Source organism: Psammomys obesus, unplaced genomic scaffold (assembly GCF_907164565.1).
Source record: "Psammomys obesus unplaced genomic scaffold, mPsaObe1.curated_primary_1811, whole genome shotgun sequence".
NCBI classification, from domain to species: domain Eukaryota; kingdom Metazoa; phylum Chordata; class Mammalia; order Rodentia; family Muridae; genus Psammomys; species Psammomys obesus.
Genome location: NW_026586463.1, coordinates 300,970 through 326,114, shown reverse-complemented (window position 1 = coordinate 326,114; position 25,145 = coordinate 300,970). Strand labels below are relative to the sequence as shown.

Below are 25,145 nucleotides of genomic sequence, written 5' to 3'. Positions count from 1 at the left end.
ACATGAGATCTGGCTCTAATCCCAGCACTGGGGAGGCAGAGTCTCTGTGAGTTCAAGGCCAGCCTGGTCTACAGAGAAAGTTCCAGGACAGCCAGGGCTGCGCAGAGAAACCCTGTCTCGAAAACCAAACCAACCAAACAACAACAACAAAAAATCCTCATTAGTGTTACTGAAAATTAATGTGGAATCTTTTTTTTACGAAAGATAATAAACCTTAATAAGGAGTCTGAGGTCGAAGGAGGGAGAGTTGCATTAGGAATTCTTGTTAAATAAGTAGATTTTACAAAACTATATTTTTAGAGTAACCTTAGGCTGACAGCAAAATTAAGCAGAAGGTACATTTCCTTTTATCACTGGGGCAGTAACTACCGGGTCGGCTGCTATGTTAATGTGTTTGATTATAACCATTGACCGTGCATACGTGCTATAATTTCATGCTATAAACCTCAAAAATCCATCCCAGATAGACTTCCATGAACTCTGAGACAGCATTGCCACTTTTGTAGAGGAGGAGAATGAGAAGCAATAATAAGAAGGACGACAGCCAAACTCTGCGGCACGCTCCTGAGCTGTGTGTGGCGGGGCCCACAGTCTCTTCCTCAGTCAGCACGCAAGGGGCCACACAGCTGCGAGCGCGCAGGCGCAGAGCCTGACCTCGGGAGGGGTGGGCGGGGCCGCCAGCTGCCGCCTGCTCCGGCCCCGCCCCTCCGAACCTGGTCGCGGGATCGCCCAGGAAACGCATTCTACGGGGAGCCCGCAGCGCCAATGGGAAGCGAGCAAGTGCCACGAACGGGCCAATGAGGAGAGAACGGCCCGGGGTTTAAACCCAGGCCCGGCAGGCTCCTCCCGGCGTGCTCCGGAGGAACGGCTGTCGGTTTCTGTCCGTGGCCAGCCAGGGGCCGGGGTGTCCTGCTTCTGGTCGCCGAGCCCCTACTCCAGGAAGAGCCATGGCGCTCAGGGTCACTAGGGTGAGCCGGGCCGGGCGCCGCGGGAGCGGACCGTGGCGGCCAGGCGGGGAGCTGGGGACCGGCTGGAGGGCGAGGGAGATCTCTGAACCTGTCCGGGCTGCAGCCCGGGGAGGCGAGGGTGGTGAGCTTCGGTGTTGGAGGCCCCGGAGCGAGCCCTTCGCCTTCCCGGATGCTGTCTGAAGCCCCTCGTTTCCTTTCTGATGTAAACTCACGGTGTTTAGGATTGCATGGGACCTAGGAGGAAGTTGGATGATAGGGGAATGGGGAAGATTTGGGTGGAAACGGGCTTGTCACGGCCGGAGTAGGGTTGGCCTTCCCGCTGGGATGCATGGAAGGGTGTCCTGGGACTCGGAAGCCCGACACACAGCTCTGAGGGGAGAAGGTATCCCAGTTGGGAGGACGTCTTGAGAGCCCTGGCTTTGCTTGTGGGAGCCTCAGTTGAGGCCCACCTTCATTAACCCTTGACTTCCTGCAGCCGCCATGGATCATCTCTCAAGTAGTTTTGTTGTTGTTTTTTCCAGAATTCGAAAATTAACACAGAAAATAAGGCCAAGGTCAGCATGGCAGGCGCCAAGCGAGTGCCTGTGGCATTCGCTGCAGCCTCCAAGCCCGGACTGAGACCCAGAACCGCGCTTGGAGACATTGGTAACAAAGTCAGCGAGCAGGTACAGGCAAGCATGCCTCTGAAAAAGGTAACTTATCTTCTTGGCCCAGCTATACTGAAAAAGCCAGTCTTCCAGCTGACACCTTTGGGAAAACATTCTTTTTCCTCCATTCCTTCCACAGGAAGCAAAAACTTCAGCTGCTGGAAAAGCTACTGCTAAAATCATACCAAAACCTGTGGAGAAGGCGCCTGTGTGTGAGCCAGAGGTTGAACTTGCTGACCCTGAACCTGTTATGGAAGAAAAGCTTTCTCCCGAACCTATTTTGGTAAACTTAGCATTTTGAAAAGTCTTCCTTCTTTCCGACTTCACAGTGTTTGAGTATGTATTTATTGAGTGTTAAGCAAAGGTATTTGACATGCATTAATACACTCGCTGGGTAGGTATTACCTCTATATCCGATGGTGGCAGACAGATATGTCAGGGTTTTTGTTTTATGTACACAGGGTCTCATGATGTGGAACTCCGAGGTGTGACTGCCTCTTGAGATCTGGGATCCAGAGGTGGGCACCATCTTTTTTTGTGTCACTGTGTAGCCCATGCTGTGCCATCCTTGAAGTTGAGATTCTTCTCCCAGCTCTCCAGTGCTGGGATGGTGCAATCCGTCCAGATCTTTTTTAATTGCTTCCTTGTGTGTAGCACCCTGAACCAAAGAATTTTAGTGTAGGTCTGCAATAATAACACACAGATGTGTTTGTGAATCTTCTCCCTAGTACAGCCACAAAATTAATAAGCCTCTTATAAAAGAAAATTTTCAGACAGAAAATAAGATTAAGTAAATAGGTGTCTCTAATCCCAGCACTCCATCGAAAGGCAGGTGGGGCTCTGAGTTCAAGGCCAGCTTTGCCTCTGTAGGCCAGCCAGCCAGAGCCACAAATAGTGAGACCCTTCGTTTCCACTCTGATGCACACAATAGTGTTTGAATATGTAATATATATTATGGAAAAAGGGGGAGGTGATGGGTTAACATTTTAAGCCTAAAAATGTTTCTGGCTGGGTTTGTAGCATGTTCAGCATTTAGGAGGCCTTGGGTACTAAATACAAAAGCACACAAACACACTAAATCTTACTACTAGGTGTGATAGTGTGGTAGGGGGAGTACAGGTCAGGGCTAGCCTGCGCTAAATAGCACAGCTATATCCGTTTATATCACTTTCTGTAGCGTCATTGTAATCAAGAACTTGTATCCACCTGAATAAAGGTTGAAGACTTGGTCATTTGTTTAAATCAACTTCACATGGTGCTAATGAACATTCGCTTTATTACCTGTTTCCTTTGACTTTCTTTACATGTTAGTATTTAGAGTCCTTTTTTATTTGTATGTGCCCAATCATGTGCATGTTAGGCCTGACGGGGACAGGAGAGGTCCCTTGGAGCTGGAGTTCTAGGCATTTTTGAGTCACCCAATGTGGGTTCTATGATCTGAGCTCTGGTCCTCAGGATGGAGCAGCAAGGGCTCTTTATTTGCTGAGCCATCTCTCCAGCTCCCAAACCTCCACCCACCCCACGCCTTTTTTTTTTTTTTTTTTTTTTTTTTTTACATTATATTTTGTGTGCGAATACACACTTGAAGAGGTCAGAGGATACCTTTTGAGTCAGTTCTTCCACCATGTGGGTCCTGGGGGTTGAACTCCGCTGTTAGACTTGGCAATAGGCACCTTTATCCATCTTGCCAGCCCAGTTCTTGCTACTTTAAACTGGCTTAATCAAATTGGGATTTACCTTTTTTTTTTTTTTTTTAAGATTTATTATTTAAATAAATTGCATGTGTGTGGGCACCAGATCTCACTATAGATGGTTATGAGCCACCATGTGGTTGCTGGGAATTGAACTTAGGATCTTGGAAAAGAACAGCCAATGTTCTTAAACTCTGAGCCATCTCTCCGACCCTCGGGATTTACCTTTTTATGAGACCAGATCTTGTTGCCTTGCAGTTTCCTATGGAAACCAGGCTGGCTTCAGCTTAGATCTGCCTCCCACCTGCTGGAATTAAAGGCATGCCTCTGGCATGTCTGGTTTTTGTTTTAAAGATTGCTTTTTTATGGGTGAGACATGGTTTGCAAATGAATGCCATGCCCAAAGAGGCCAGAAGAGGGCATTAGATATCCTGGAGCTGGTGTAGGTCATCTGGTTCCTGTAGAAAAACTGAATTCCAGCCCTTGGCAAAAAAAAAGAAAGCAAGTGCTCTTTACAGCTAAGCCATCGCTCCAGCCCAGTATTTACTTTTTTTTAAGGTTTATTTTATGTGTATATGAGTGCCCGATCTCAGTGTACACCTGCATGCCAGAAGAGGGCTTCAGATCCCATTGTAGATAGTTATGAGCTACCATGTGGTTACTGGAAATTGAACTCAAGACCTGGAAGAGCAGAGTGTTCCTAATTACTAAGCAATTTCTCCAGCCCCCAGTATTTACTTTTAATAATTTCCCAGAAAGAAATTGGGGGGAAAAAAACTAAATGTTTTTCCTTTAATGAAATACATTTTCTCAGAATGATTTTTGGCTGGGGGATACCAATACTGACTTTCCTTCCCAGGCTGTGGCATGTGGTCCTCATTGTTTCATGGAGTCTTATCTTTTTCAAGGTTGATAATCCCTCTCCAAGCCCAATGGAAACTTCTGGATGTGCACCTGCAGAAGAATATCTGTGCCAGGCTTTCTCTGATGTAATTCTTGCAGTGAGTGATGTGGATGCAGATGATGGAGCTGACCCAAACCTCTGCAGTGAATATGTGAAAGATATATATACTTACCTCAGGCAGCTGGAGGTCAGTATTAACACTGTAGCCTGCTTCACTAAAGACCTTTATTCTTGTTTAAGATCCTTCTGGGTCAACCTTCCCAGTGCTGGAATTAAAGGCGATCATCACCACACCTGGCTGATTTACTTATTCACATTTATTTATTTCTTGAGGCAGGGTCTTTCTGTCAGGACTGGTCTGTTCTGGAGCTCACGATAGAGACCAGGTTGGCTTGGAACTCACAGCTCCTTCTGCCTCTTGGTACTGGGATTAAAGTCCTGTGCCACCAACTTAGCTATCAAAGCTATCAGCAGCACACTTGACATTTCTTTACCTCAAATAACACTTGAAAAACACTATTTCCAGTTTTCAAACAGCAGTAATAAAGTCACTAACCCCATGAAGTGGACTTGCCATGTTGAATACAAGATTTCTGTGTTGGGGAAATACTGACTGCCAGAACTCTTAACTCACATAGACCTCAGGGTTTGAGGAGAGGTGGATGACATGCTAAAGGACTGTAGCTGTCCTAACACAAGGCATCATTTTGTGTCAGTATGCATGTGCTTGTTTGGGAAATTACTTGTGTCTAAAAGGAGCACACTCTAAAGTTGTTGAGTTGATGCTAATGACATTTGCTCTTTCACCTCCTTAAACAATACATTCTATAGTTAATGTGCGGGGCAGATTTAACACCACCTGCCCCAAGTCTTAGGGATAGAACACAACCTGGTACATACTAAGTCAGCATTTGGCCACTGAACTATAGCCCTAGCATTGTCTTCACAGGTTATCATTGGTTTATTCAGTGTCTTGTCCTTTGGGACAGGGTGGGTGTGGGTCAGAGAACAACTTTCAAGAGTTGGCTCTCCTTCCACTGCTAAACTAGTTCCAGGATTGAACTTGTCAACAGGCCTTTACCTGCTAAGCTGTCTTGCTGGCTCCCATTCCCTTTTGCATCTATATTTTCTAAAGGAGCCTTCAATAAGGTATCCGTCCAAACTTGCCATTGCTTTTTAATTCTTGTTACTAGTTAAGATTTGTGTTCTGCAGAACTGGTTTTGGTAGTTGAACATATTAGTCCTTAAAGTCTTATCCTCAGCTGTGTTCTAAAATTTATTTTTTCTGCATCGCAAAGCTCAGCTACTGTCTTAGTCTTATGAAAAGATCTGAGATAACTGGTGGGCACAGGGCGTAAGCTGCAGTGGGTTCTGCTGAATTGAGTGTCTGAACAGTATGAAGAGCCTGGCTGCTCTAACCTTGCTTTCTTAATGAGCCGCTCCAGAGCTGCCTGTTCTCTGTATATTAACTGGTCTTTATGGACACACGCGGAATAGGGAGTGATGCTTTTAGAGTAACTTCTTTTTTTTTTCTTTCTTCCAGGAAGAGCAGTCAGTTAGACCAAAATACTTACTGGGTCGTGAAGTCACTGGAAATATGCGAGCCATCCTCATTGACTGGCTAGTACAGGTTCAGATGAAATTTAGGCTGCTGCAGGAGACCATGTACATGACTGTTTCCATTATTGATCGGTTTATGCAGGTATGTGTAATTCTGAGTTGTAGGAGAACCTTGGAGGTAGACATGGAAGGTTGAACCCAGGGTCCCATGGTAGGCCAGGTACCTTAGCCTTGGAGCTATTTATTATACCTAGCCGGGAACTGAAATCTCTCTTGGGAGGTAAGGTGTCATCAGTTGAGCTGTTAGAGTACACACTGTTAATTGAATGTGCCATTGCAGAACAATTGTGTGCCGAAGAAGATGCTGCAGCTGGTTGGTGTGACTGCCATGTTTATTGCAAGCAAATATGAAGAAATGTACCCACCGGAAATCGGTGACTTCGCTTTTGTGACTAACAACACCTACACGAAGCACCAGATCAGACAAATGGAAATGAAGATTCTAAGAGTTTTGAACTTCAGTCTGGGTCGCCCTTTGCCTCTACACTTCCTCCGTAGAGCCTCTAAAATTGGAGAGGTATAGATTTCTTCTTTTGCTACATTGTTTAATATAGCTGCTGACGTATATTAAAAACCTAACTACTCAGGAGAGGGATATGGCTGTTACTCATTTCTAAGCAGACTGTGTATTAATTACGTGGTTACTCTTAAGGTTTGTGTGGACAGTTGTAGTCACTGACAGAGCTTTTTATGTTATTGCCAAGTAAAATTCTGCAAAAGGCTCGGAATGCTGTGTGTGTCTATTCCAGGTTGATGTTGAGCAGCATACTTTGGCCAAATACCTCATGGAGCTCACCATGCTGGATTATGACATGGTGCACTTTGCTCCTTCTCAAATCGCAGCTGGGGCTTTCTGCTTAGCACTGAAAATCCTTGACAACGGTGAATGGGTAAGCTGCCTCACCAGCCACCAAGCTTTTAGGTTGTGAACGGCCTTTGAGTGTGAACATACGTGGTAATGGATGCTCTGCTGTCTTCTTAGAATGGCTCCATTTCTTTAGCTAATTTAATCTTCATGGAAAACACCCTTTTGAGAAAGGAAACTACAAGTGGATCTAGGAAACCCATCCACATTCTTGGAATGGGTGTTTCTCATGTAGACTGTGCTGTCCTGACATGGGTGTAGGGAAGCCAGCATTTATATTGTGGTTTAGATGGGCAGATGTGTCTTACATTTCAGTTGTGATTACCATACACTATCCCCTGGCCAGACTCTTAAGATCATGTAGAAAGTTGATAAAAGCCACTGGTGTGTTTAAACATGTTTTTTTTTTTTTTTTTGTCTTAGACCCCAACTCTGCAGCACTACCTCTCCTACACTGAAGACTCTCTCCTTCCTGTTATGCAGCACATGGCTAAGAACATAGTCATGGTGAACCAAGGCCTTACAAAACACATGGTGAGTCTATTGAAGCTTCATGGCTGGCTTAAGACTTGAAGACCAGCACTCTGGAGGCAGGGAGGAGGCAGGTGGGACTCTTGAGTTCAAGGCCAGTCAAGAGTTACATAGATTTTGTTTTATTTTGTTTTTAAGTTGGAATTATATTACATTTCTCCAGCCTCTCTATGCACACAGCCCGTTGGGGTGGTTTTTGTTTTCTTTTTGATTGTGGTGTTTTTCTCTTACAGACTATTAAGAACAAGTATGCAACATCTAAGCATGCTAAGATCAGCACTCTGGCACAGCTGAATTGTACACTAATTCAAAATTTGTCCAAGGCCGTGAAAAAGGCGTAATAGCTCAAATGGACTACTCCATCTGCAAATGCAATTGGCACCATGTGCCACCTGTACATAGTATATGTGCTCTTCAATAAAGACTTTTTACTTTTCATAGCTCATTTGAATGTGGTTGCTTCTGACTTTAGGATAATAGAATTTGTATAAACATTTAAATTGCTTTTAGTTTCACAGGGGATCCAACAAATGTATATAATTGTAGCCTATATGTTTATAATACTTCCTTCACTGTGTGTCCTGATCTATCTTAAGTCATCCTGCAAAGTCTTCTGCCTAGCTTAGGTTTAAATTCTGGTTTAAACTCTAAATCTACCAGCTTGTCCCTAGTTCCGCTTTCTTTTTTCAGGTACTTGCTGCCTTTAACCCACTGTCTTGAGTTGTGAACTTTCAGATCTGAAACTGTTTTCTTGTTGTGTAATTATTTATTTGTTCTTAGTTGACTTGGAAAACAGGATGTCTTTTAAAAGAATTTGCCCCCAATCTCATTACCAACAGATAAGGGTATATTCTTGCATGTCCTGTATAAATCCAATCATGCATAATGTTGAGATTTTTATATGGGTTCATTTTGTCAGTATCCTCTTCACTGCCTATATTGCATTGTATAGTATGAATAAACTGTGTAATGTGTTCAATGATTCCCTTAATGACATTCAAACTGCCCTCTCACATTGCCCTCCTCACAATGCTTCTAGAATGCTATTTTATGTCTTGCTTGGCTTTATATCTGATATCAAGTTAAATAAAACTTCATTAATGAAAAGCTTTCCCAATTTCTCATTTGCCCTTTTGAGTGTTCAGCGTTGTCTTTGCTATATAGAAACTTAATGTTGCTAATAAACATTGTCCTGTATAGATTTTTTTTTAAACGTTTGCAGTGTTCTGTCTGCATGTAAACCTGCATGCCAAAAGAGAGCACCAGATCTCAAAGATGGTTGTGAGCCTGGTCCAGGACAGCCAAGGCTACACAGAAACCCTGGTTCAAAAAAAACCAGAATCTGCTCAGTGTGTTACTTGCATTTTTATAATTTCAGCACTGACTACTTTAGAGATCAGCTGGAGAACTCCTTAGAGAAGACTTTCCTGCCACTCAGAACTCCTTCGTTGCCCGCAGTTGTCTAGGATTTGGGGCCCCCCCATGAGGTTCCTTCTTCGTGTTAGCATGTTCATTGGCATCAGCCTTGTTGAAGTCTTGTTTAGGTAGCCATGCTGAGACTTCATGGGTGTGCCTTCCCTGTCATTTCTCAAGCAGTGTTCCTGTACCTCTGGCTCTTGTTTATGTCCCCTCTTCAGTGTTCTTGATTCTTAAGTGCAGGAGTTGGGTTGATGTGTGAGTTGGGGTGGGTCACCACAGGATCCCTTGCTCTGGCTTTTAATGGGTTGTGGTTTGTTGGTACGAGAATAAATATTTAGAATGCAGTGCTTGTAAACTGAAGCTGTCCCTAGCTGGCCTGTATCTCCTAATCTCAATTTTTTTTTTTCTCATCCTCCTAAATGCTGGAATTATAGTATGTTTTCACTCAATATGCCTGCCTCTGGTTTGCTTCTCTTGGTATGGAGGGGGCTGGTAGGATCTTAAACTTGCCAGCCCAGCTTCAATATGATTGTCAATGCCTACCTGCGAACAGGATCTCTTGCCATGTACTTTGTCCAAGTACTTTCTGGGTATCCCAGACCTGGCTTGAACTCATTGCGATCTTGCCCCAACCTCCGCAATTCTGGGATTGCACGCTGCTTTCCCTCCTCCTGCTAGGAAAGGAACTGAAAGTGTGGATGTGACATGGTAAAGTCTTGAGGGCATGTGCCAGCCCTGGCTCCTACTTGAGGCATTCATTTCTCCACTAAACTCGAGGTATGGACCTCGGAAGCTCTAAGAGGGATTGGGGATGTAGTTCAATAGTTGAGGGGCCCTAGATTTGTTCCCAGCACAGCAAGACAAAGTAATTTTTCAGTATAATTGCAAGACCCGTATGATTCTGGGCACTTGGAAGGCGGAGGCTGGAGGACCAGCTTGGCTGCGTGAGACCCAGTCTCAAAAGGCTAAGAGGAGAGCTGAAGCTTAGATGATTCAGTGGTTAGGAGCACCGACTCCTCTTTCAGAGAACCCAGATTCAATTCCCAGCTCCCACATCAAGCGCCTCACAACTGCCTGTAACTCCAGTTCTGGAGGGAATCTGATGCCCTCTGGCCTCTGCAGCCACCCGCACACATTGTTCATGAATCCAACCCTACAGGGCATATTCGTCCTCCAAGTCCTAACCTGGAGTGTAGTAGTACCAAGAGGGGCAATAACAGTCCTCAGGCAGGACGACCATTGACATCCATGTAGGCCAGAGCTTTCCTTACGGGAACACTAAGGATAGAGCTTAAAGTATTCTCCGATTACAGACCCTGGCTCGGCGCTACATCGATCCCAGGGCATGCGTACTAGGCAGGCGCTCTCCCGCTGAGCTACATCTCCATATATTCCTACCCAAAGGCTTCGATGCCATCGCTTGTGTTGGTGGGAGTGTAACTATGGGAATAGAAACTATTTCTTTGGGAAGCCTGGGAAAGGAACACACAGCGGTAACCACGGCAACCCGACGTAGGGCGTGGCGGAAGTGGGGCTCTGGGCGGAAGGGGCGGGTCGGACGGGTAGACACTTCCGGCCATCAATTTGGTGGCGGGAAGAGCCTCTAGAGTGTTTCTGTAGAGATCAGACCTGCGGCCTCCGCAATGGAGCAGCTTCAGGAGACGCCTCCGGCCGGGGCTGAGGCCTGCGGAGAGGTGCGGAGTGTGCGGCCAGCCGGGGAGGAGCGCTTCGAGGACCGTATCGGCCTGCTGCTGAGGTGCTCCCGGCGGGCATCGCGCCCTCCCTCAGGAGGCCCAGGGTTCAAACTCAGACCCCGAGCCTGACTGCACTGTCGGTTTAGCCGCCTTAGGCTGGCCAGTGGGGACTGGTCAGTGGGGAAGGGGGCCGCAAAGGGACCCTCTTCGCAGAGATGCTGGGAAGGCTTGTCGGTGGGACACTGAGGAAGTGCTTAGCGCCGTGCCTGTGTGCCAGGCTGACCTTGAATTTGTAGCAGTCCTGCCTTTGCCGTCAGCATGCTAGAATTACAGGCATTAGCCACCAGGCCCAGCCGGACAAAGACATGTCTGCCTCTCTGTCTCTAAACCTAACAGCTTCATCCCATTTCAGCTGAAGAATAAACTATTTTTTGAGTGTATCTATACTCTCAATTCTACCTTAATCTGTAATAACTTGTCTGAGGTGGGGATTGTTTTGGGCAGGAGTAATGATTAAACCTAGGGATTAAGAATCTTAGGCAAGCATTCTAAGATTGGGCTCCATCAACAGCCCCTTTTGAATTTCTGAGATTGAATTTGCTCTAAAGCCCTGGCAGACCTTCACTGACCTTCCTATTCTACCTCATCCTCCCACGGAACAGAGATGACTAGCCTGGTTCCAGTGTTAAAGTATTGTTTTCATTTGGTATTTTGTCATTTAAAGATCTTAATAACCTGGTGGTGGCCCATGCCCTTAAACCCAGCACTTGGGAAGCAGAGGCAGACGGATCTCTATGAGTTTGAGGCCAGCGTGGTCTACACAGTGAGTTCCAGGACAGCCAGGGCTACACAGTGAAACCCTGTCTTGAGAAAAACAAAACAAACAAACAAAAACCCAAGAACTTGATATAGTGTAAAGCTTTCATGATGTGTCATGTTTCTTAGCTATTGATTTAGGTCCCCAGAGACAACCACTAAGGACTATGAAACTGCCACTGGAGCATGCACCATCACTCCAGCTTTTTTCTATTTATTTATTTTATGTTTAATTTTGGATTAGGAATAATTGAACTAAAGAAAAAAAAAAAACTACTAATTACTTAGCTGCCCACAGATTATTTTTTCATTATTTTTTTATTTACTAAAAATGTTTTTTTTTTAAGATTCTATTTTTATTTTACTTATTTATTCTTTGTTTTTGGTTTTTTTTTTTTGTTTTGTTTTGTTTTGTTTGAGATAGGATTTCTCTGTGTAGGCTTGGCTGTCCTGGACTCACTTTGTAGACCAGGCTGGCCTCGAACTCACAGTGATCCACCTGCCTCTGCCTCCCTGAGTGCTGGATTAAATGCATGTGCCACCGTGCCTGGCTTTATTTTTAGTTTTTTGAAGCCAGGGCAGGCAGGTGGGTCTCTGAGCTTTAGACCAGCCAGAGCTACACAGAGAAATCCTGTCTCAAAAAAACTTTAAAAGTTATGGAACTCAGATCCTTTTACAAAAGCAATACCCACTTAATGACTGAGCCATCTTTCCAGCATCTCCTGAAGATCTTCCAGTATGTCTGTGAGGCTGGTGGAGTTTGGGGTTATCGCTTTGGGCTGCCTATTGTAGCAGTTTTTATTAACGACATGTCTGCCCTATGATGTGTAAGAGGTACCTTTTTAACTTTACCCAGGATGTTCTCCCACGGTCTTCCACGGTCTTCCTCTTGTCAATTATTCTGCATAAAATGAAGCTAAATGAGGAGACTTCCATGCCAAGTTTCATTTATCGCATGGTGATTATAACCACTATCCATAAATACTTTTTTATCTGCTCTCTTTTCCAATTTTCAGGCTAAAAGCACAGACACACCAGCAACTCTTAGAATATAAGTCAATGATTGATGCAAGTAAGTAGCTTCATTTTCAAGTAAGTTTTGTGAATGTGTATGTTTTGCCTGCTGTGTGGCTGTACCCACGAAGCCAGAGAGGATATTGGATCCCCTGGAACTGGAGTCATGTACATTCTGTGTGACAAAACCCTCATGAAATGTGGTGGGAGCCAGAAGGTGGCTCAGGCGCTGAAAGTGCTTGCCCACCAGCCTGATGGGTTCAGTGCCGAGAGTCTACATGGCAGAGGAGAGGACTGCCCTGAGAGGCTGTCCTCTGTCACACGTGCTTCCTGGGGTACACACATACACCAAATACTTATTTAAATAAAAGTGTTACTGACTTTAAAAAAACTTTTCTTGTAGATGAAGAAAAAACCCCAGATGAGATCATGCAAGAAAAACAAATTGAAGTGTATGTCATATTTTAATATTTTATTTGTGCCTCCTACTAAGACTTAATCGTGCGATCCATGTTATAATGCTGTCTTTCCTCTATGATTTTAAGTAAATAAGTCATGCTTGTACGGGGAGGTTGTTGATTTACAGTGGCATATTTGGTGCCACAGGGTGGCTGTCTCCCTGCAGCCTGGCATTCCCTCATATTGTCTAGACACTGAGTGATGAGACTCAGCTCCGCTCCCCAGCTGTGTGCATAGGCTCCTGTGAGGGGAGCCTGTACTTTCCTTCTGTTCAAATAAAGGCGTTCAACTTCCCCCCCAAGATTTGCTTTGTACACATTTCACTAACAACTTTGACATTACTGAAAGTCTTTGGTTCATGTTTCTTTCATAGTAAAATTGAAAGCCTGGAGAATGAAATTGAAGATGTAAAAAGTAAATTTGAAATGAAAAGTCTTGCACTAAACAGGTAATTCTTACCTTACTACTACTAAAGATAACCATTGTGAACTAGATGCAAACATGAGCAGGTTCCCGGGTGAGGGGATTTTTAAACTAAGCTGAATTAAGTGATGGTTAGAAATCAGGCATAGTGATGAAAGTCTGTGATTCCAGCACTCAGGAGGACAGTCTTAGCTGGGCGGAGTGGGAGGGGAACTTGGGAGTGGTTGGCAGGGCGAGTCTTTAATCCAGCATCATGAATGCATAGGCAGATGGAATCTTTTTGAGTTCAAGTTCAGCATGGGTCTACACAGCAAGTTCCAGGACAGCCATGTTTAAGTAGTGAGACCCTGTCTCAAAAAAAAAAAAAAAAAAAAAAAAAAGAGGGGCAAGGAAAGAAAAGAGTGAAGAACAAGAAAAAAAAAATGATTAGGTAATGTTACAGAAACTTTGAACACTGAGAGAAGAACTGCATTATTCATTAATATCTTCCTTTTAAGAAGGTGTGTGGGGTGGTAAGGAGTCTTCATGAAGTTAATGGACAAGTTTCAAACACATTGGTGTTTAAAAGCCTTCACAGATACATTTGTTTCAGTAACTGTTTATAGAAGGAATCACTTGTCAATTACAAAAACCTATGGCCTATAGGCATATAACCACTATGCTGTGTGCCATGTGTGTGTTCGCGCGTGTTCGTGTGTGTGTGTGTGTGTGTGTGTGTGTGTGTGTGTGTAGGTGTAGGTGTAGCATGGGGATATATGTACATGTGCAAGGAAGTAGAGGCAGGAGGGTTAGGAATTCAAGGTCATTCTCACCTACAAGAGAGTTTGAGGCTAGCCTAAGCTACATGAGACCTTGTTTCAAGATGAGGAAAAAAGGTATAAAGTGTCAGTCTCTATCCTGACAGTAGGCCCATGCTGAAGTCTGAAGGCCCAGCTGCTCACCAGGCTCTACACCAAGGTGAATGGCTGAAGCAGCTCCCGTCCACACCTCAGCCCCGCCACACACAGCCCCAGGCCATGGCCTCTTCGTCTTGCTGTTCTTTCTTATTTCTTTAAAATATTTCCTGGAGTTGGAGTGATCTTAGCGGCTAAGAGCACATCCTGCCCTTGCAGAGGACCTGAGTCCGATTGTCAGCACACACATGGGGCAGGTCACTCCTGCCTGTGACTCTAGCTCCAGGGATGGGACACCCTTCTGTCCTCACTCCTCATGTAGTTATACATGTTTTAAAGATTTTGAATATTTAAATATTTCCCATACCATACTGTTTTTAATGCTGTTTTATGTGTATTGAAGGGAAATCAATCTTGTTATAGTTAGAAAAAAAATCTAGTACCCTATAAATGTTACTTGTTCTGAGCAATGAAAGCTTTTCCTCTAAGATGCCATTTTGGGTTTTGTTATTTAGTTTGTTTGTTTGCTTCTTTGTTTTTAGGATGAAACTTTCAGTTGCACTTAAAAATAGCATGGAGAACATGGACACTGGGAGTAGGTATGACTTTTTCTCCTGGATTTAGAATAGGAAAAATAAAGGAGCTTTGTAAACTGAGTTTAGAGTGTGACTTTAAAAAATATATATATGTGCGTGGGCCTGGTGTAAAGACCCATGCCTCTGATCCCAGCACTGGAAGGCAAAGGTAGGCAGATTTCTGAGTTTGAGGCCATTCTGGTCTATACAGTGAGTTCCAGGACAGTCAGTGATAGGTGTGCATACTGGAAGGGGTCGCTCAGTTTTCTCCTGCCACATGGGCCCCGGGGAATTGAACTCAGATCCTCCAATAACAACTTAATGAAATAGAAGGACACCCCTTGTTTTTCATTGGTAGAAATGAGCTGCTTTTACCTGCCTGAGCTACAGAGTCAGTTCAAGGATAGCCTGAGTCTCTTAATGAAACCCTGTCTCAAAAAGTTTTTTAAAAAGATCTGGGAGCGTAGCTCAGCGATAGATCGCTTAGCTAGCACGTACGGCACATGAGTTTAGTCTCAGTACTGAAAAGGTGGGTGGGAGGGAAAGTAGGTGCCAGTTCCGCTTAAAGACTCCATCAGGAAGTATAAACAAAAGCTCTGGAAATCAGCAGTCTTTCCTCAGTTCCCACCTGTAATCTTGGTTCCCAGAACTCTTAAAAACCTTGTGATACAATATACCGTGAGCATCAGACAAGTTCTGAGATGGACCTGAGCACCTCTCCCCTCTGGTTGTCTTCATTCAGGCTGACTTGTCACCCTTGACAGTTCTGCCAGCTCTGAAGTGTGGTGGCGCATGTCTTAATCTCAGCTTTTGGGAGGCAGAGGCAAGTGGATCTCTGTGACTTTGAGGCTAGCCTAGACTCCAGAGTGAAATACCTTCTCAAAAAAACCCAAGTTTTTAAACATCTATTCATTTGTATAGGGGTGGGTAGGTGTGGCACCCATATGGAGATCAGAAGACAACTTGCAAGAGTCCTTTCTTTCCACTGCTTGGGTCCCGGGGATCAGACTCAGGTCATAAGGCTTGGCAGCAGGTGCCTTTACTTATTCAGCCCTCTCATAAAACCTTCAAACAGTTTTGTGGTGAGGCTGGAGAGATGGCTCAGCAGTTAAGAGCACTGGCTGCTCTTGTAAAGGACCAGGGTTCAATTCCCAGCACCCACATGACAGCTCACAACTCTCTGTAATGCCAATTCCCGGGATGTGATGTCATTTTCTGGCCTCTAAGGGCACTACACACATTTGATGTACTTATGTACATGTAGGTAAAACACCCACAGCCATAAAATAACAATAATTTAAAAACAAACAGTTTTACTACCTGAAAGGGGCAAAGTGCAAGGTAGACTCACTACACATATGGGTCCTTTCTGAAACCAGAAAGCTCAAGCAGACCAAACTGTTAAAATAACTTAGCTGGGGCCATCACTACTGTGGACATCTCCAGCTCCTAGGGTGCCTCACATTCCTAGATAAGCATCCTAATGAACCCAATGTAAACAGCAAAGTCAGTCACGTGACCTGTCAGAAACCCCCAGTGAGCGTTTAACAGACACTTCTGTCTTTAACCAACCAAATGTGTCTTTATTTGACTTCCATGATTATCTTACAAGAGTCTTTCCTTTGTCCCCTGGCTCTAGAAAAGCACTGAGCTGCTGGGGTCTGCTGTGCTCCAGGTCACATCTGGCCTGCTCAGATAAAGTCACTAAATGTTGGTTGATTTTTTTTTTTTTTTTTTTTGGTTTTGTTTTTGTTTTGATGTTTTCTTTTTTTATTTTGAGACAGGGCCTTCTCATGTCTCTTGGGCTGGCCTCAATCAGAATCCTCCTGTCCCACCCTGCTAAGTCTAGGAACTCCTGTCATGCACTCAGTTTATGCAGTCAACTGTTAAACATAGATCAGGTTTCAAATTTTTTCCTTCTAGGCATGCAGTCTGCCAACTAGGCTACATTCCCAGCCCCAAGATTCATTAGTTTGTTTTTTTCTTTACGTGGATGAGTGTTTGTGGGTAGGTATGTATTCTGGCATCAGACCCTGGAACTGAAGTTAAAACGGGGCTGTTGTGAGCTATCATGTAGTTGCTGGGAGTCTAAATGGGTCTTCTGCAAGACCAGTAAGTACTCTTACCCCTGAGCTCCCTCTGCAGCCTTGACATTGATTGTTTTTTGCCCGAGTAAAGAAGTCGTGTTTTTGTTTCCATTGCAGTGTGCTCACTGATGACATGAAGCACATATTAAAGCTGCATAAGATAATAATGAAGTCCCAGGAGGTAAGCGGGCACGTCAGGCTGCTCATGAGCTTCTGCAGTCTTGACTACATCTTGCTGGTAACTGTTACACAGGACAGAGATGTTCCGTTGGACTCTGGGACTGCAGGCCCATTCCTTAGGTTGTTTTTATCATAGAGCTTTTTTCCTGCAGTTACAAATTACCAACATAACTAAGTGACTGTCTCTCTCCTTCCTTTGGCTTTGCGGAAGTCAAGGAATTGAGATCCAGCTCAGGGCCAGGTGTTGCTGGGTATGTATGCCTGTGACCATACACAGCTGTGATCGTAGCACTTAAGAATGGAGACTGAGACCCAGGAGTGCAGTCATCCCTGGTTCCAGAGTGAGTTGAGGCTAACCTGGGCTATAAGACCCTGTCTTAAAAAATCAAGATAGCAGACAGGCATCGATAGTGCACGCCTTTAGTCCCAGCAACTCAGGAGGCAGAAGCAAGCAGATCTCTGAGTTCGAGGCCAGCCTGGTGTACAGAGAGAGTGCCAGGACAGCCAGGGTGACACGGAAACCCCGTCTCAACAAAACAAGCAAACAAACAAACAAACAAACAAGGCGTGGTAGAACATTCTACCTTGGTCCTTAATCCCAGCATGCAGAGTGAGTTCAAGGCCAGCTACATAGTAGACTTGTTTCAAACTAAAACACACAAATGAAAACAAAGATAAGGCAAAAAGGGAAATTGGAGCCTAAGAAAATTTGGCTATGTTAAACTCAGTGATCCAAGTATTTATCATTAAGTGGCATGCTTTAATCTTTGTTTTAATAACAGGAGTCTTCGGAATTAGAGAAAAAGCTGCTTGAAGTTAGAAAGAAGAGACTGCGTATGTAGAATGTTTACTTTGGTTTTTACAAGTACGTAGTTTCTCAATGACCAGTACATATGTATCCACAGCTGGACCACCTGACTTACCACAACATAATTCTAGCATTCAAAAGGCAGGAGGTTCACCACTTGTTCAGATCCACTCTGAGCTACATGGTGCACAGCGGGCTAGACAGGAATTCATAGCAAGAGCTGGAGAGATGACTCAGAGGTTAAGAGCACTGGCTGCTCTTCCAGAGGTCCTGAGTTCAGTTCCCAGCAACCACATGGTGGATTACAACCATCTATATTCTCTACTGCCCTCTTCTGGCATGCTCGTGCACATGCAGATAGAGCAGTAACGTGCATAAAATCTTTAAAACAAAACAAAAAAACAACTGAAAGTGGCTAAATAGTAAGGCCTGGGGATGTAACTCAGTTGATGGAGTTTGCCCAACATGCAAGGAGCCAGGTATTCCCCTGGCATGTACATTGTCCTGGCCTCTGGGTATTCTACACGCTTGGTGCACAGATCTACATGAAGACAAAACACCCATACACATATAGCTGGAATAACCAGGAAATTCTCTGCTTTATGATCTTTGATGGCCCCGTTTATAAAGTTGCACATGCCTTTAGTTAGGTAAGTCTACATAGTGAGTTCCAGGTCAGGCAGGGTTGTATAGAGAGGGGGTGGGGGGCGCAAAACAAAAAACATGTATATAGATATATGATATTTATGGATGTCACAGTGTTTTATTTTTAACCTAACAGAATTAAAACAAGCTTCAAGAAGTAAGCTTTTAGAAATACAAACAGAGAAGAACAAACAGAAAGAGGATTTGGACAATATGGAAAATTCAGAAACGATAAAGACCATGAAAGAAAATCTACAGAGGGAGATAAAGATTACTACAGTTATTCAACATACATTCCAGGTACCATTTTTCTCTATTAAGAACAGAGATTGCTGGACATGGTAGCACACACTTATAATCTGAACCTTTGGGAGAGAAAGGCAGAAAAATCAGGAGTTCAAGGCCAGCCTGAGCTACTTGAGACAATGTCTCAAAACAAAACAAAACAGAAACGGGCTGAAGATTTGGTTCTTTGGTTGGGAGCAATGGCTGCTCCTCCAGAGGCCCAAGGTTCAGTTCCCACTACCTACATTGCAGCTAACAACTATGTGTCACTCTAGTCCCAGGGGGTCTAATCTTGTTGGCTTTCATGGCAATAGTCCTAATAAGCAGGCAGGCATGTAGTTAAAAACCCACACATATAAAAGTAACTAATTTTTAAAAATACAAACAAAGGAGTATGTTGAATAATTGTTAATATTTAATATTGATTCATATAATTTTTTTTAAGATTTATTTACTTATTATACATATGAGCACTTTATTTGCCTGTATGCCTGCATGACGGAAGAGAGCAGGAGATCCCATTATAGGCAGTTGCTGGGAATTGAACCTAGGACCTCTGGAAGAACAGACAGTGCTCTTAATCACTAAGCCATCTCACCAGCTCTTGATTCATATAATTATTAAGGCAGCAGTTATTCCTTAGCCTGCTGTTATATAAAGAACACAGAAACCTGTTAGATTTTTAATAAGCCTTAATGCACTGGGACTAGGCAGATACTGGCTTTCTACGCTATCTTGTCTACTCCCCAGCCAAAATCCCCATAAATCCTTGCACATGTTTCCATTTGGACTACTTCTCTCCTTCATGCCAATCCCCTGAGCAAGCTCTTCCTGGACACATGCTTCTAGTTCATGCTAACCTATGGTGACTTCTTTCTTCTTCCTTCCTCTCTTTCTGGTGGTCTCTCTGCCACCTCCAAAACCTAAGAACTTTGGCTCCCCCTACTGGGCTGCCAAGCCCAGGTGTAGGCACCTTTATTTGCTGATTAGGGATGATTTGAGAGACAAGGTTTACACCAGGTCATTTTGGATATGTGAGAATTTGCTTATAGGGATCTTGGGAGACAAGCAATTACTATTTGAATGCATAGTAGCTGAGATCAACCTTAACAAGAATGTCCTTTTCCGCCCTCCCAAGACAAGATTTTACCGTGTAGCCCTGGCTGTCCTAGAACTCATAGAGGTTCTCCTGCCTCTGTCTCCCAAGTGCTGGGATCAAAGGTGTGCGCCACCAAGCCAGGCAAGTGTTCCTTCTATGGGCCAATATTTTTTAATGTAACAGCATAACACATGTTCTCTAAAATCTAGCATTATTGCAATAAATAATTTACTATTTTTGAGCCATTGTTTATTGAAACATAGTGAACAGAATTTTCATTATTATGATCCTAATCATTTCATTAGAGATAATAATCACTCATTATCTGCGACAAAAATGTTTTTCAGTGTTTCAAAGGCTTGAAACTTTGACGAACTAGACTCTTCCATCATTATGCTGGAGAGCTTGCTTAGCAGTGAAGAGCTCTGACTGCCCTTCCAGGGGTTCCTGGTTTGATTCCCAGTGCCCAGATTGCAGCTCACAACTGTCTGTAACTCCTGTTCTGGGGAACCCAACACCCTCACCCAAACATACATGCAGGCAAACACCAGTGCACATAAAATTTTTAAAAAGGAAAGAAAATGTTAGTTATGATCGTTACTACTTTACCATAGAGGGATGAGAGTGCAAAAGAGCAATGCAAAGCTAGGCCAGGCAACAGTACTTTCCCTGTAGTCGGGGGTAAAACTGCAAGTGTTCTTATTGAATAAAAACTATTCAGGAAATCCATAGGTCAACACTGGGAGCATCATCTGGCATTATGGGAAGCGAGGCTGCCATCCTGTTGAAAGCGGGAAAGCAAGAATGTAATCTGCAGACCAGTGGCTGTTCAGTAACTGTTAGATGATGTCAGTCCAAGGACGCTGGGGGGATAGCTAAGTTGCTAGAGTGTTCACTGGGCAGCCACAGAGCCCTGGGTTTGATCCCAAGCCCACATGAACTGTACATGTTGACAGATGCTTGTAATCCCAGCACTGGGTAAGTGGAGGCAGGACAATCCAAGTTCAACACCATCCTCGGCTGGAGAGTTGATGCATAGCAAGGTCAGGGCCGACCTAGGTTACACAGAACCTGTCCAGGAAAAAAAAAAAAAAAAACAGCAGGAAAGGATTTGTTTGTTAGTGTCTTGTTAAAGTAAGTGCTTCCTTTTTTCTTTAAATTTCAGGGTCTTATTATTGGAAGTAAAGTCAACTGGGCAGAGGATCCTGCCCTCAAAGAGATCGTGTTGCAGCTGGAGAAGGATCTCACCACAATCTAACAAGATTCCTGCTTTGGCGTTTTTAAGTTGTGTTTATACCCAATCTGTCATTTAAATAGCAGAGTTCATGAGAAATGGAAGTAGTGGTTTTGGAACCATTCTGCTGCTTCAACTTTGAGGGCTCAAGTTGATGCTATGACATAGAGTCTTTTGTTTTAAATATGATCATTAGCGTGACTGGCACGCAGTGCAGGAGTCTGAGCATAATAGTCTTGAAAGGAAGGCGTCTGGTCCTGCTGCATAGAATGTGGACATTTTGCAAACATTTTTCTGTAGTCCCTTTCAGAATATGTTTATGCATCTGTGCATTGATTTGTTGGCCAGAAATTAGAAAAGTGTGCAAAGTGTAAAGGTCAGGATTATTTAAGTAAGGTTGTGACTTTCTCCTTTTTTCCCCTTCTCTGTTTAACATACGTTTTACTTTTATAAGTTAAGAATTTTTTTAAAAAATGTAACTATCTTACTAATTAAGAAAGAAAATGCGCCGGGCTGGAGAGCTGACTCAGTGGTTCGGAGAACTGACTGCACTTGCAGAGGATCCGGGTTTAGCTCCCAGCACCCAGTGGCTGCTCACACTCCAGTCCCAGGGACTCTGACACCCTGCCAGGCACCAGGTGTGCATGTGGAACACATACATACGCATGCAAAACAAATCTTTTTTAAAAATTAAGAACTGACATTTTATCGACATCCTATTTTTGGATGACTTTGACTTTTGAGCACTGTATTTCGAGGTTGAGACAGTGTTTACTGTCTGCCCGACAAAATCTACAGTCATCTGGAAGATTATCTGATTGGCTCAGTTAGGGAGAAGACCTGCCCATTCTCTGGCTGGGATCCTTGATGGCGTGAGTGGAGAAAGGGAACTGAGCAGCAGCAGGCTTCATTGCTGCCTTCACTTCCCAGCATGGTAGACCTTACCTTGAGCTGTGAGCTAAAATAAACTTTCTTCCTTATATGTTTACTTTCTCTGGCTTTGACAACAGCTAAGAAAAGTAATTTAGGAAGGAGTGGCCGGCTGTGGCGGTGTACACCTTTAATCCCAGCATTCGGGAAGCAGAGGAAGGCAGATCTCTGAATTGAGGTCAGCATGGTCTACATAGCTAACGCCAGGGAGACCCTGCCTCAAAGAAAGGAAAGGGGGTATTTCCATGTGAATCGGAAATGATAGCATAGGGTCATGTTTTGAGCGCCCAGTCACTAGTGTGTGACACTTTTGGCTGCAGAGCTTTTAATGGTGGGTCCTGGCTGTAGTACTGCACTTGGCTTGCACGAGGCCCTGGGTTGGAGCTCCAGCACTGGCAGTGGGAGGGGCACGCTGAAGGAGGCCACTAGGGCTGGGCTTCTGCCTGCTGCTCTTCGCTTAACTTCCTGTGCCATGAGAATCACAAGCTCCCAAGTCACAGTGTTGGGTCAACACCAACGCTTGTATGACAGAGAACCGGTCTTTCATGAACTGGATCAGCCAATTTAGAATATAAGGCCCAAATAGTAGAATCAGGAGAATTATGATTAGGGGACCCATAATGGAGGAGATCAGGGTGGTAATCTAGGGGGACCGACTAAACCATCTCTCGTACCAGCTCTGTCCTGACTCAAAGAATTGTTGTCTCTGTCTGAGTCTTTTTCTGAGTTTAGCCATGTTATCTCTTACCAATCTAGTATGGTCAGCAGCTAAGCAGATGCTCAAGATAATAGCTAATGCCAGGGAGCCACTTTTGACTTAGCATTTCAGCCTGTTAGGGGGGATTTGGGCGGAGATCCGTCTTCTGGAGCTTCTTCATGCTGATGATTGGATCGTTGATATCTCAGTTTGAAAGAGGCTGAAATGCTGGTCAAAAGTTGGGGAGAGTATATGGGTAAAGATTACTAGGAGCCAGTCAAAGGCTGGTCAATGAGGCAGTCCTAAGCATCTGGTCAGTTGATCCACCGGAAGAGGCAGGGAGCAATCAGGTCAGTTTCTAGGAAGTCCAGATCTCAGCTTGTAGTCTATAGCTGATCCCAGAACAGAGTTGAACAGGTGAAAATCTGCTGAGACAAATTTAGACTGGAGACAGAAGTTAAAATTTATCTATTAAATTGGAAAGATTAGGGAAAACCTCATCTGTGATCTTTTTGAGCTATGTCAGATCCAGGTCAAATCCTGAAACTTATATGAAATTTTTAGTACACAAAAGGAAATGTATAATTTTAAATACTCAGAAAAGTAACATATCAGCAAATTGAACATTTTGAGAGTAACAGGTAAAACTGCATCCCACTGAATAAGTATCAGTTGTTTGTTTTATAACCTTTATATATAACTTAAGTGTGTCTATGGTAACATTTTTTCTGTGGGCATAGCTGTTGGTAATTAGCCACGAATGGAGCTTGGCCATTTTTTAAACACTCAGCATCTTTTAGTCTCCATCTCTATGTTTATACTGGAAAGTTAGGCAGAAATATATTACTGGCTTTAGTGCTAAACCCTGGATGTTTGATTTTTTTTTTTTTAACAAAGCAATTAGAAGGAATAGGTTTAAGATATTTTTGTGTCAAAATCTATCCCAGAAATGGCAGATATTAAGAATATCATATTAAAAGCTATGACTTTTGTGTCAGATATATACATTAAACAGATGTTTTTAACATGATGAGAAGTATCTTTAAGTCTATCTCCAGAAGTCAATCAAAGGAAATTAAAATCTCAACCTGGTGACTGAATAATAAGCAGTCAGTGTTCTATCAACTTATCAGAACTCTATTAATAAATGTCAAAACTCTGAACTTTGAAATCTTATAACATAAGCACAACAGTAGCAAAGAGGGGGGAGAGATCTAAAGTATCTCTCATTTTTAACATGTTTTAAACTATTTTTATTAACTTAGACACTCTAATTTTTTTTTGTATTTATTAACCCTGAAATATTTTTTTTAGACCAAATAACAACATAGATTTTATAACCTAAACTCTTATATCTTTAGACTCTATATAGGCTCTGTATTATTTTTTTAATCCAGCTATATCTTTAGACACAGATGACTAACATGAATTTTGTGAGCAGGACAAACCTGTCTTTTTTTTTTTTTAAATAAGAGATCTAGTACCCAGTAGTTTTAGCTAATGAACTGATCAATGAACTAACAGTGGATCTAATTGTCTTTTCTCTAGCTATAAAGCTGTCGTAAGCTTGGCATAGCCATCAAGGTGTTCAGAGACCTGAGAAGGATAAATTATAAGCTATATAAATATATCAATCTATGTGTTTATCAAAATGACAGAGATGACTACTTAGTCTATCACCTAGGCAGTGTCCCTCGCTCTTGTCTCATGGCATCCTGAACAGAGGCTGTCCAGCCAGGCACAGAAGGTGAGAGACTGCTTTTACTGCTTCTGTGGAAAGAGGAACAGAAGAGATTGACCTCACCTTGCCTCTCACAATGTGAGACAATGGCTCCTCAGATGTCCCCGGCTTTGTCCACAGCTTAGGCTGGGCCTTAGCAGTGGACCAGTTGAGGCAATATTGCCCAGTGGTTAGCATACCACAATCCAGAGTCGCAGTCATCTGTCGTTGTGCCCAAATCTCGGAGACCTTGGGGGAGCTACTGCCAGGATTTTAGGACTTTCTGTCACAATAAGCTTACACAGTTAAAATGCCATATTCATCAGATCTCTGACAAGCCTGAGGGCCAGCATATCTGAGTTATTTTTTGTCTATCTTTATTATCTATTTTAAACTGTATAAAAGAAAAACTAAACAAAGACACTAGGTATAGCCAACTGTAGTTGTTAGTATAACTTTAAATCTGTTCTTTCTGAACTAAAATCAAAGCAAATCTTTTAATCAGACATAGTTCATAGAGAGCCTAGCAAATCTTGTTCCTATCACTTGTATTAAAATTGAACAGTAAAAAGCTTTGTATTTAGTACTAATCAGATGACTGAACATAACTGAGATACCTGAACAAAAATGATCACATAGCTCTACCCTCTTTCTCTCTGGACTAGCATGGCGGCTGACCACGTGTAACTGAACTCAGCTGGAAGCCCTAAACAGATATGGCAGCAAAAATACAGTTTTATATGTTCTCTATCCCTGAAAGATCATGGTGGCTAGCCTCGTGTTAGGCTACCACAGGCTGTGACTGACAATATCAAACATAGCTATTAGGTGCTGATGATGATACAGCAAACATTGTGGAGCATTTATAATCTCTCACAACCAACATTTTTAACTTAGAGTTGGCTCACCCCAGCATCTAGTCAATCTGTGAACTACTGGAG

At 43.4% G+C, this 25,145-nt stretch overlaps 2 protein-coding genes across 2 annotated transcripts; both read left to right on the top strand.

The window, feature by feature from the left end:
- The first annotated feature begins 864 nt into the window (after nucleotides 1-864).
- On the top strand, nucleotides 865-8,296 carry Ccnb1 (cyclin B1). The gene is made up of 9 exons (XM_055601926.1): nucleotides 865-968; nucleotides 1,490-1,660; nucleotides 1,755-1,898; nucleotides 4,215-4,397; nucleotides 5,754-5,912; nucleotides 6,111-6,347; nucleotides 6,580-6,720; nucleotides 7,119-7,229; nucleotides 7,460-8,296. Exons 1-9 carry the CDS (start codon nucleotides 948-950, stop codon nucleotides 7,565-7,567), a joined length of 1,275 nt encoding a protein of 424 aa, XP_055457901.1. The 5' UTR covers nucleotides 865-947; the 3' UTR covers nucleotides 7,568-8,296.
- A 1,980-nt stretch (nucleotides 8,297-10,276) lies between these two features.
- On the top strand, nucleotides 10,277-21,839 carry Cenph (centromere protein H). The gene is made up of 9 exons (XM_055601928.1): nucleotides 10,277-10,401; nucleotides 12,172-12,227; nucleotides 12,573-12,621; nucleotides 13,002-13,076; nucleotides 14,487-14,543; nucleotides 16,724-16,787; nucleotides 17,569-17,620; nucleotides 18,376-18,539; nucleotides 20,789-21,839. Exons 1-9 carry the CDS (start codon nucleotides 10,289-10,291, stop codon nucleotides 20,879-20,881), a joined length of 723 nt encoding a protein of 240 aa, XP_055457903.1. The 5' UTR covers nucleotides 10,277-10,288; the 3' UTR covers nucleotides 20,882-21,839.
- Nucleotides 21,840-25,145: the final 3,306 nt, after the last annotated feature.

Bases quoted from the DNA above. Each gene is read 5' to 3' on its own strand.
- Ccnb1 (XM_055601926.1), top strand. From the start codon at position 948: ATGGCGCTCAGGGTCACTAGG. The intron at 969-1,489 runs GTGAGCCGGGCC...TGTTTTTTCCAG, and splicing joins TGGCGCTCAGGGTCACTAGG to AATTCGAAAATTAACACAGA. The intron at 4,398-5,753 runs GTCAGTATTAAC...TCTTTCTTCCAG, and splicing joins CTTACCTCAGGCAGCTGGAG to GAAGAGCAGTCAGTTAGACC.
- Cenph (XM_055601928.1), top strand. From the start codon at position 10,289: ATGGAGCAGCTTCAGGAGACGCCTCCGGCCGGGGCTGAGGCCTGCGGA. The intron at 12,228-12,572 runs GTAAGTAGCTTC...CTTTTCTTGTAG, and splicing joins TAAGTCAATGATTGATGCAA to ATGAAGAAAAAACCCCAGAT. The intron at 13,077-14,486 runs GTAATTCTTACC...CTTTGTTTTTAG, and splicing joins AAAAGTCTTGCACTAAACAG to GATGAAACTTTCAGTTGCAC.